Source organism: Cebidichthys violaceus, unplaced genomic scaffold (assembly GCF_023349555.1).
Source record: "Cebidichthys violaceus isolate CVI_PGR_0920_01 unplaced genomic scaffold, fCebVio1.0.p SCAF_10, whole genome shotgun sequence".
Taxonomy (NCBI): Eukaryota; Metazoa; Chordata; class Actinopteri; order Perciformes; family Stichaeidae; genus Cebidichthys; species Cebidichthys violaceus.
Window position 1 is genome coordinate 2,082,988 of NW_027176263.1, and position 12,587 is coordinate 2,095,574.

The following is a 12,587-nucleotide window of genomic DNA, read 5'->3' on the forward strand; positions in this document are numbered from 1 at the left end:
TGTACAAAATGTGTGTGAGGGTTGTGAATGAGCCGAAGCAGCAGCAGTTCATATTTTGTCGCTGTGGACCACAATAAGAGTAGTTGCTACTGTCGAGACAACAGAAAATCATCAATCATTTCATCAAAGCAGCGCTGCATTCGCTTCTGTCAGTAACAGGTTCTGCCTAATTTGCCTTGCACATAGTTCATTCTAATTGAACTTTGACCTTTTGAAATAGTGAGACTCTCCGGATTGACTGGTTGTTTAGGAAGTATTGATTGTAGATGTTCTTGTTTATCTGCTGTCACAATGGCGGGTACTGCATGGCTTTAATTTAGTGCAAGGACAAGGATAAAGGAAAAATAGGTGTTAGATTAAGGGAGGTGTATCGTTTTCAATTTTAGGAATTCTGAAATTAGCTTGCTAGCCGGGCTAGCTCCAGCAGTTCATGCTTAAAAACTCTTGTCATGTTGTTTCCAGCATTACTTTTCTCACTGCTGCACCTTTTGAGAAGCACTGCCATTTCTGTCCAATGGAAACCCATCTTTCTCCAAAATGTCAATTTCTCATGAAACGGGAGAATCAGCCTGGGAAACGCATTTAATCCTTTAAAGTTTAAGTTTTCACTTGACAACAGTATATCCTACTGCCTTTTGAGAAGATAACGCATAAAAAACACATCTACTCCAGTAAGTAGATAAATTATTTTGTCTGCTAAATGACAAATCAGACACCTAGATTGACAAAATCTCTTTTGGTGTGTCTCTGTATTGTATAGATTTTGCAAGAGGAAGCTCTATGGGAAACAAACACACATCTGAATATTCAGTCAGTGATTTGAATGGTTCAGTTGATTCAACTGCTGGATTTTGTGCTTCATTGTGCTTTGCTCAGTTGCCTCCTTGCCACCTTCCCTCGCTCTCTCTCCTTTTCTCTCTGATTTTACTGGGACATGCTGATACAATTAAACAATTCTATTCGACTTTGCTTACGCGTTGAATTCCTTCATCCTGGGCATGATGAAGCTTTCAGGAGCTGTAATATAATTGAGCTTCAGTCGGCGGAAAAACCTGTAATTCATTACTCAAGAAAATAAAACCAGGAGTCCTATTTCAGCCATCCGAGTGGAGCTGGAGTGTTGTGACCCATTTCTGGGCTTCTGGAACTGTAAATGGGCTGAAATGAATACCTGTTTTTCTACGTCCCTCAAAGCTCTTTTTCTTCAACCCTTTTCAAAGTGCAGATTTACATTCTGTCTGGTTTGCGGTTGCTATTTTGGAAACGTTTCTTGGGGGGGCACCCTTGACTTATCCCGCACGCGTGCAGACAGACACACACACACACACACACACACACACACACACACACACACACACCACCCGGCCCTTAACCACTCCCCCCAAGAGCTTTCAGTGTTTATCTTTGGAGAACCTCGGGTTTTGGTTTGTTGTTCTCTCTCCTCATTCAACATCCAGTACAATCTGCCTTTTCTCCACTTGCCTTGATTGGAGAGGAAGCATTTTTATAAGAGTGCCTTATTGATTGAATCCTGGCAGCCGCCAGAATATTCTCCTGTTGAACAAAAGAGAAAGGGAGGAAAAAAAATAATAGAGTCCAAGGGCAGGGATTTCCTATAAGACCCTAACTGAGTTATGTTCATTTCCTCGGAGCTGTTCGGTTTCGCATAAACTACTCTGATTGGACGTATAGGTGGAGATAACTCAGAGGTTGAGTCATCAACTAGAGTAATCGAGGAAATAATTTCACATCACTAAAATCCTGCACAGATTCCTCGTGTCTTTTAATGGAGACGTGTATGACCTTATGGTTGAAATGCAGATGAATGTGAAATGTCAATGATTTCCCCATAGCCACAATGTAATGTTTACCGGGCAACTCTCGGCCTGTTAAGTGAGACTGACTCCCTTTGCTCCGTGGGGGATCTAACACAGTAGATACCAGGCACCAGGAATGTACAGTGTTGTGTAATCACTTGGCAGCATTCATACAAAAGAGATAACGGAGGAGATGATAACCCAAACATGTTACCAACAGCAGCCTCATGCCAGTCTGTGTCTTTTTTCCTGGACTGGAGAATCTTACTGAAAAGATGCTCCTGTGTAAATAAATGTCTGTTAATGTGAAGTCATAATGGACTGTTTTAAAGGGAAAACCATGATTTAAAGTCTGTTTGTAATTATTTTTAGACCTTCTCGTCCGCCTGACCTCGAGGTCGGTGAGTCTTGTGACTCTTGCCTGCTGTCATCTTTGTCGGCAGGAAAGTACTGCAACGTGTGGCACTTACTGCATTTATTTGATGGCACAGTTGCTTGGCAACCCTGCAGGAGGCGAGAGGAGAGAGGAGACGTTTTGAGCACGGAGTGTGACTTCTGCTCGGTACAGAAGTAAGCTGACAGGTGTTCGTTCTGTGGGTGTTTATTTACCAGAGCTTGAGAAGTGATGGTGGTTTTCAAAGCGTCGAGTTATATTCCTGAAGATTTCAGGTCTGGTTGTTTTGGTGACAGCGCTACTGTGTGAGGTTTAATGTTACAGAAACCGCTCTTAGTGCAGCCAAACAAACTCCTATTGTTTTAATTAAGAAGTCAGTCAGAAATAACTGCAGATTCAGATACTTGTACAGTAGATGGTAACGGTGACAGTGATATTAATGAGATGCAATAAAAGCAACACAAATCTCGAATCATGTCCTGCATCGTTTCCTGTGATTCCTCAGTGCGGGGATGAGGGAATGAAAACTACTATATTGAGATATAATTAAAGAATGTAAAGGCATTGAATGGCTATTGCTTGAAAAAAAATGTTGACAGTAAATAACATCAAAAAAGGGTTTTAATTAAAGGACTACTACTTTTAAAGGAATCCTCAACCACAAATCAAATGGCTCTTACATTGCTGGATATAACAGCTTTGGTGCCAAGATAAAAAAAAAACGTAGCATGTTGAGGAGCAACTATTGGGTCAACAAGTGATCTCACATGATGCCTTATCCCAAAAAGCAGGATTTGTTGAAAGAGGCATATTTGTCAGTCACAAAATTTTACTAACATCCCAACTTTCTTTTTACATAGATAAAGAAGTCGATGTTGAAAGCTTGGGAGGCTTCTCTGGCAGTGTTGATGCAAATATCACACAAAGCAAAGAGCCGATTCTGCTGTAATTGTAAACTTGGTGATTAGATACCACAGAGAAGCAGTTTAAGTGTTTCTCAGGCGCTCTAGTCTTTTGTTTTGGAGCCAACTTGTCTAACGTACGCCAAAGTAGCTCGCAGGGAAACTTAAGTGTTGGCTTTTGTCTGTTTTCTTTTAGATGTCGAGCCTATTACTGCCAACTGCGTGTCAGCTGCAACGTGATACACTCGTAGAAACATTGTGTCTTTGAAGTGAGGTGTTTAGGCGTGATTGATGAGAACAGCCCCCCCCCCCCCCCACTCCATAGCAACCCACTGAATGCTATTGATTGTACTGAATACACAGTTTCTCTTTATGGTCTAAAGCTCTTATTTACCTGTCAAATAGCCTTTATTGCTAAAATGACTGTGTGTGAGGGCTGGGTGATATGAAGCTGTATACTGTGAGACATTTTAGATTTGTCACCTGTCAAATTTTACTGCACCATTTACACAAAGGAAGCTATTCCTTATAATATCTCTGTCTGGTTGACAGGCAATGTTTCAGGCAAATCAGAACAATCAGCAATGTTGCAATGCGGTGGAGTAATTTATCAGGTATTTAATCACTTGAATAGACAAAGTTGGACTTTCCCAGCTAGGGATTTTATCAAAACCCTCAATTGAACTTCCAGGAAATATGTTATATTGTGAATATAACATTAAATATACCTTTATCGATAGAAGTTATATCCATTTTACTCTCCCTGAATGAGTGATGCAACTATGTATGGATACTGATTCAGCTGTTGGTGCGTCAAATGGTGTCACGTCTACATTTCACATTAACACTACGTTTTGGCTGTAACATCTGGTGTTACCAAATCTGAGACGAATGTTTGTTTATTGCAGAGTATTTAGTAACCGCACATTTTTTCTCTAATGATCTGAATCTAGGTTAAAATAACATGATCCCGCCTTAGTCAGGCCTGAAGGAGGGCTGCACAATTCATGGAAATTGTAGCAATTGCAATATTGTTTACTGCAACTTTCAAATGGCAGGAGGCACAGCATTTCTTAAAGGGGAAATGTTTGTCAAAATACAATTTTTTATTAAATCTTGTTGTGCTGCAGAGAAGTCTTGGCCTTCACATGACATTCTAAGAAACTAAAGAAAACAACTTTGATTGGTACAGATCACTACAGAAATCACACCATAATCATTTTGTTTTTCAATAAAAATTGAAAATGATGTAAAAGTTATCATTCCCTCCAGTAACGCAACTCATATTGCAGTCAAAATAGATAGATTAGATATTTCTTTACTAAATTGTCCAGCCCTAGCATGGAGACATCCCATGTGTACATTACAGTGTAAAAGCTTGTGTTAACGTATTATTAAGCATGGGTGCACCCAATGAGTTCATTGCATTGCGTGTGTGCTCTTGTTTTGCCACGGCTCCCGGAGGCCCTCTCACTAGCTGCGTGTTGAATCAGCTGAGAGCTGCTGCTGCGGCACACTGGCGGGAAGGACATTGGAGAGCTGGTGTGAAAACATTGTGCTCTCCCGCTCTTTTTATAAAATATGGGAAATGTAGTTCTTTCATATTCACAAGAGCTCACAAGTCTGGCTCTAATAGTTATCTGTCTCATTTTAGTAAAGGCTTGTGAGCAGATGGTACACTGAGATGTCAAACCTTCCCTGGATTAGACTTGTCATTTTGTTATGAAATCCTATCCTGGTGAAATAGGAGTTGTATAACTTTTCTCATTTCAATGCTTGCGTAGACTTTTCTGTGAATGTCCCAAGTTTCACCTTAAGTCCTCTTGTGGTTATTGCCAGTGCAAAGGATTTTGTGTAAGCAGCTCTGCAAATTTAGAGATTTAGCCGGTGCCTTCAGGGGCTCTCCTTGCTTTTCGTAACTTGAAAAGCTCCTGTCTTTATAGAAATACTTTGACTTCATGGACTTTGTTTGACAATTCTGGCACGGCACGAATGTTGGGTTAACCAGGTGTACAAACTCCCCCCTTTTTATTATATGGTGGTAATTGAATGAATGACATGGTGTGTTCAAAATGAATGGATTTTGGCTTAAATCTGAGCTATAAGGTATTTGCCCTCTTGTTAGTGAAAAGCCATTGAGGATTTGTCCACCTTTCCATTAAACCTGGCTAGCGTAGAACTGAAACTAGCTATCAGTGAAAACATTCATGTCAAGATGTCTTGGTTTGGTTTGTTATGGCCCGTGTTTCAATTGATTGTTTGATTGTTGTGTGCGTGGATTGAACCAATAACTGTAACAGTCAACACTGTTTACATTCCTTCAGTGTCAAAACAGCGGAATCGCCCAGAAAGTTCGTCTCCCTGTAAAATAATGGATACCAGACCCCGTTCAGTCTGCCAGCCTCGAGTCCTGTATGCCTTTCACTGAACCTTCTCTCAGTCCTTCACGTTTAGTGGCAGTGATTACATACATAATGTAATTAGATGGAGAGAATAACAGGGTGTGGATCTGATTAACTGTAACCATCGTGTTTACTTTGTCAATAGAATAGACAATCCAGATAACTGCTTTAAATTCATTATTTGCTCCATATTTTTAAAAAACGACAGAGGACAGGATTGATTGCAACATTTGATGTGTGCTCAGGGGTCTTGTGTCGTTTTTCAGCTGTGATGCTTTTACAATCTGCTGTGCTGGAAGGGAGGAGCGCTGTGTTGTCCTTGTGTAACCTGGGCCAAGGAAACACCATTAGACCATTCTAGCATTCTAGAAACAACTGAAACAAAGTCTCCTTGATGTAAATCAGTGCAGCTAAGTGCTGAAAAATTATATGTTAAATCAGGGATGTTCTTTTCAACGATTGTCCGATCAGTCCTAAGCAGCGGTCTTCAACGTTTTTCAGGCCAAGGACCCCCAAACTGATAGAGAGATGGAGCAGGGACCCTCTACTACATACAGTATATTGTATAAAATTGTGTTTTATATTAAACTGAGCCTAGTGCCATGTATGAACATACCTTTTTATTGTGTATTCAATACTAAGCTATTCAAATAATACACAGGTTCATATATTCATGTTTTTATTTTAAAGGTACAGTGAGTAGGGTGGCCGTGCCACTGCCATTTAGAAACACACCTTGCATGATAATCATGCATACAAGCTTTTCAAATTGACGTTTTTATTTTAAACATAAATATGGAAAAGAAAATGAGTGATGGCCTATTGGTACCACTGCCATGCATAAACATACCTGTTATCTTTCATATAATACAGAACTATTAAAATAATGGACAGATTCGTGTTTGGAAAAAAAAATAAAAATTGTCTAATCAACCAAAAATTTCGCGGACCCCCTGTTGAAGACCTCTGGTCTTAAGGAAAGCCATTAATTTAAAATGGGTGGGATGGTAAATAATAATGATCAAAGCAACGAGGCATGAGCGCTGCATTGTTGTGGTAAAATGTCTGCCAATTATTTGAGAAAGGGGATCCCGACAGATGTGAAGGAGCCAATGTTGTTGGCAAATCAAATCTACAAGACAATAGATTGTGAATTTGAGAGCCACCATATTTTGATTTGGTGGTTTCCTGCATTGAAAAAGGTTGCCAGTCAGCAGCTGAACTACAAATCTCAGATGTTGATCTCAACAATAACTTGAAACAAATTGCTCAGCAGGGATTACAAATTGTCAGTTGACAAAGAAACTGAGCTAGTGGGTGGTGAATGTTAGGAGCAGCTAATTCAATATCACTCCACAGATTTAGCATTGCACCCCTTGCACCCACGATTGGCAGTAAAAAAAACAAAACCTGGTGCCACAACTACCCACAACAGGGAGGGCCTTGAGCAGCTAACCCGAAGCAGAGATGTTTCTTCCGGTGTATAACATACACTGATTTTAACTTATTTCTGTAGCTCATCCTACAACAAACTCACTGTGATCATCTCATTCATGCTTGTCACCATAGTTACGGCTCTCACACAGGATGACTGACGTCCCTCTTCTTAATCCCCCCTACAAAGCTCTCATTAGCTCAGTTGTTTTTACATCCAGGAATACACTTAACCTTCTATTCAGAGGTCTTGAACCGGACCAGTGCTTGTGGTAATGAAGAAAGTCTGTCGGCTCTAAGAAGCCCCTCCCACGTTTTTTAGGGTAGGATGAGACTATAGGACTATCTGAATTCATAGGTCACCCTGCTGCACCCCTCCTGTCTCTGCTCCGGGTTCTCCCACGGCCGGTTTACACACCACACATGTGCCGACAGGATGTTTTGCTCTCAGCACATGGTTCATGTTTTCACTCAAGTTCCAAACCAGATTCCTCTCGGCTCAAGTGCCAAAAATGTTGTTGCAGTTGTTTGTGTTGGTCTTTGGTTGTTTCAAGGTAAAACAAAAAAAACAAAACATTTTATATCTCATGTTGTTTGTTGTCTCCTGAATCATGCCATAAGGCCTCGTTTGACTCTGAAATCAGAGTTTTTGACATACGGGTTGAAATGTAATACTGCTGACTCAGTATCAGCAAACTTTTTTTATAGTTTGTGTGACGTTTTAATTCATCAGTTGGCTTGATAGGCTGATAGGAGTAAAAAGGAAAGAGCTGCCATTTGGTATGTTCACATGTGTATGACTCTCTCCTGCATCTCCCACACTGATGTTGAATTAAATACTTACAGGAGATGTGCAAAGATCAGCACGTCCAGTAATGCATCTTTTGAATGTGCATGTGTTTAGGAGAAGAGGAGATTGCGTGTAACTCGTTGCACTTTAGTGTTTCTATGGAAATACTTTTTGATGTCAAATTTAAAATTTCATTAGGCAGTTTTTGGGTGCAGCTGAAATGGAATTTACTGAACTTTAAATATAGTTATCATGCCAATGCTAGCTGCACATGGCTTGTTGTTTAATTACCGGCCCTGCTTGCTGAGCCTCACAGAAGCTTTAGCTACACAAAGTCACATCTGTCACTTCGCCCGACAGCATCCTCACAACCCGGCCAGACACGCAGCGCAGGTTGTTTTTCTTTTTCCTTCTCGGTAAATGTTTTCTCTGTGAATAATACCAGACCTCTGTTACATATCCAGTAAGTTTCCAAATCAGTGACAGTCCAAGTGAAGCATATGTTGGGTTGTTCTGCATGATCAAAAGAATCCAAAGTTCAACAGCATTACTGAGGAGAGTATTATGACTTGTAAGGAGGATTCGTCCCTTCCTCACTGACGAGACGGCGCAGGTTCTCATCCAGGCTCTTGTCATCTCCCGCCTGGACTACTGCAACTCTCTACTTACTGGAGCCCCGGCGACGGCCAACAGACCTCTGGAGCTTGTCCAGAAAGCCGCAGCTCGCCTGGTGTTCAATCGCCCCAAGTTCTCCCACACGACTTCCTTTCTCCGTTCTCTACACTGGCTACCTGTAAGAGCTCGCATCCAGTTTAAGACTCTGGTGCTAGCCTACAGGGCAGTGAAAGGAGCAGCTCCTTCCTATCTCCAGGCCATGGTCAAGCCCTACACCCCCGCCCGACCACTTCGCTCTGCTGCCTCGGGGCGATTGGTTGCCCCGTCGCTCAGAGGTCCTGGCGGCCGATCGACCCGGTCACGGCTGTTTTCTGTCCTGGCCCCACAGTGGTGGAATGAACTTCCCACTGACGTCAGGACAGCAGAGTCGCTGCCAATCTTTCGGCGCAGGCTGAAAACCCACCTCTTCAGGAAGTGCTACCCTGAGCCTTCCACTTAGCACTTATTGTATTCATACTAGCTTGTTGCACTTATTGTATTCATATTACTTATAGCACTAACTGTTTTTCTTGTTTCTGCACTTTACTTTGGCTCTGAGTTATGCTCTGCTTCATGCTCTTAGATGCTTGTTTGGAAAAGGAAATGTACTTATGACTTCTGGTGACCAGTAGTTCTTTTGAATACCTATGTTGAATGCACTTATTGTAAGTCGCTTTGGATAAAAGCATCTGCTAAATGACTGTAATGTAATGTTGTAAGTGGCATTTTAATTGGTTTACCATGTTTTTTATCTGACTCCTTTGCCACTTAAAGAGGCTTTTGGTATTCTTTTATCAACTAAACAAAAGTAAATCCCAGAGAGAAAAACGAGCACTACTAGACAGTTTGAGTAGACAAGTAGATGTTAGATGTCGCTGCGCTCCTCTTTGTTTGTCTTAGTTCTTACAGGAAATGCTCGCAGTAACGTGGGTCTTTCATAAACTTGGAGAACTTCAGGCCACCTGAAAAGAGACAGAGCTGTTCTTAGTCATTCCACCTCAAAGCTGAACGCTATCTAAACACTTCTATTTACTGTCATCAAGATAACCAAATCTATTTCCTTTGGCGTAAATGCAGAGCAGCTTGTTTTATCATCAGCCAAGGCTGCAACTCAGTCATGTTTCATCAATGTCGGTTAATCTGTGGATAACTTTTTGAATTGTTTATTCTACAAGTGTCTGTCCACTTCCCACAGCTCAAATTCCCAATCTTAAAAAGTTCAAATGCTGTCTCAGTAGGTATTTAAATACAATCGCATGAGATAAAGAGATAAAGAGTTTGGTATAGCGTTGACCAACAACTATAATATTTATAGTATAAATTACTATTGAACACAAAGAAATGTTTAAACTGTAGCCCTAACTGTTTTTAATTGTTTGTTAAATTCAGTCCACATTGGTGTTCATGGCGAGCTGCATGTCATTACTGTCTTCTCTATTTATACACAGCATCTGGCTGTAAGCCAAGTGCATCACTACGAGCACCAGCCGCCCTGTAAGATGACTAACTTTAAACAAAAATCTGTGGCCCTTGAAGCAGCTAAAGCGACATCCAACATTGCTTCAGCAACTTTGTTATTTCCCCATCTGTGACACTCTCCATCTGCTGATGCCACTCTTCTATGGGAGTCACGACCGTGAAACTGTGTTTCCAAAGCAGGTAAAGTGATGAAAACATTGACATATTTGGATGTCTGTTTCTTCGCTTTACTTCGTGGGTGAAGTATTGAATTGGACATTGTCTTGTTTAAATTGAGGCTACACAGGATAGTGGTTTCAGGTTATAGTTGATGGCGTGAGTGTTTCCTTCATGTCCGTGACCGCTCTATGTAAACTGACTCTGAAATGCTGTTAGCCTACATTGGCCATCAGTTTCTAATCCATATCCTTCATAGATTTCCTTTTATTATTATTATTCCGTCTTGAGTGACAAGCCAAAGAGTAGCCAGGATTCATCTGTTATCAGTGTGATCGGGTGCTGAGCGTTTGATGTGTTCACAAATTTCATCCAAAAAACGACGAACTCGTAGAGCCAAGGGTCTGTCTGTCTGTCTCCATGGCTTCATAAACTGCGGCCTGCACGTGTTTACTGGGCAGCCTGCGTTAAGTACAAGCATGTGTTAAATCCTCATGATGTATCACCAAAGGCCATAATGACAGGTCTGGTGGAAAATGAAATTGTGTTTCGTGAGGGTTTTCATTTTCTCTTTTTTGTGCTTTGAAATGTGGTGTTGATGGCTGAAGTCATAACAATGCCTTTCACACCCAGGTTTCACGTCTTACTGTGTGCACTGCAGACATACTTTTAAGAGGAACAGACATTTTATAGGACACATCCAACCATTCATTCTGAAATGGAAGCATTGTATTCTGCAGATTCTAGCAGGACTTTGGTTTTCTTTTAATCATACCATCATTCTTGAGGCCAGCATTTATGCCTGAACTGTAAAACTGGCAAATAAACAAATTCCATGAAAATGTTGGGAAGATATTACCAAATGCTTTTCATTTATAACTTTTATTCAGACATTCAGGAACTTAGGTTTGCGGATTTGCTTTTTACACACACAGTTTTAAAAGCATCTTTCACACAGACGTGCTTTACGCCAGTCCGAGCAAAAATCATAGATAGATAGATAGATAGATAGATAGATAGATAGATAGATAGATAGATAGATAGATAGATAGATAGATTCAGGTGGACCTGAACGTTGCCCACAAGAGTCCTCACACCTTTCATTCTGAATCAGAAATGTAAATGTGTGTGCTAGATAATATACATGCAACAAATAAACACACACTCACTGTGTCACAATTACATTATAGAATAATACATGTATGTTACTTATTGCTGGTTATTTAAAAAAAGAAACTGCTCATAGAGAGACTGCATGCTCTTACTTTGAAATGCGGAAATGACAACAATGACATCATGGGCCATCCCAAAATGGCCATGATACAAGTGCATTTTTGTACCGACATTGAGGCTTAAGCATTAATTTGTTTTGTCGAATTTGTTTTGTGTATTTGCAGATCTGCTTTATATTTGCAAAATATCTTTTGTGAGTTAAATCTTTTTTTGTATTTGTGGAAGGTCTTTCATATTTACGTATTACACTTGATGTGTTCACACAAATAACATTGAGACAAATCTACATCCGTGAGACGGCAACAGATCCATCTCAAGAACGCCGTCTGTAAGGCATCATGAAGCCTTCCCTGTACTCCCAGATGACAGAGGAACATGAGAATCCTCCTCGGAGAGCAGACATGTATTCAGCATCAACAGAGCAGCCACAGCTCAAAGGACTTGCAGATGTGTTGGAGGGACTACAGGCCTGATTTGTTTTGGTGGTTGGACCTCTGTTTCTATCCAGCTCACTGTATCAGCTGAGGGAGTTTCTTGGCTTTTTCACCTGAAAATGACTTTTAAAGTACCGGGACTTTCCTAAGTGCTTATTTTGTTTCGAAATAGGCAGTTAAGTTTTTAAAGTCTTTAGATACTGTAGTCCCCAGCGGCGGAAGTGTACAGTATGCTGACAGACAAATTTCCAAAGTGTGAAAGTCCTTTTAAGAAGTGCGAAATAGACACCAGTTGACCCAAGTGTGGGATAAGATACTTCATTAACGCCTACTTCAAAATATTTTCACTGTAGCCATCAATTTGTCACACAGAAGCTGTATCCAATCTCCAGGATTATAGAAAATGACTCGGAACATTTTTTTCCATTATGCCAAACAAAATATCCAAAGAAATGGAGATCCACCATAAGCACTGCTCTGTGTTAAGATACCATAACATTTTGAGGCGACTGGATAATCTGTTTGTGATTTTGGCCATGTTAAGGTTACGTTGTGTAAAAAAGAACTGAGCTGTCTTTGTGTGGATTTTATGAATTTATTTTTCTCTTTCTCTGTCTCACTCTAGCTGCCTCTGAGGGGAGAGTCAACGGAGGGGAGGATTTCTTTCAGAAGGTGAGTCCTGTGCACTTGGATTGTGTTTGCTTTGTCTTTTAGGTTGCGTTCAAGCCCACCGAGCTGCGCTTCTCTCTTGGTTTAGGGAGCAGGTGTCAGGTGCTCCTCCAGTCACTCATAATTGCAGATCAAAACAAACTGAAACAACGGAGCGACAATGACGTTGAATCACTCCGGGGCTCTGATCCTGTAACACAGCTGACACAACACTGTGGGCCTT

At 40.8% G+C, this 12,587-nt stretch overlaps 1 protein-coding gene across 1 annotated transcript in view; it reads left to right on the forward strand.

Annotated features, from left to right (window-relative positions):
- LOC137879415 (protein bicaudal C homolog 1-like) overlaps positions 1-12,587 on the forward strand; it is a 54,625-nt gene that overhangs the window by 6,679 nt on the left and 35,359 nt on the right. The window contains exon 2 of the mRNA XM_068720114.1: positions 12,321-12,367. Coding sequence (XP_068576215.1) covers positions 12,321-12,367 — 47 coding nt within the window. The remainder of the gene's footprint in view (positions 1-12,320; positions 12,368-12,587) is intronic.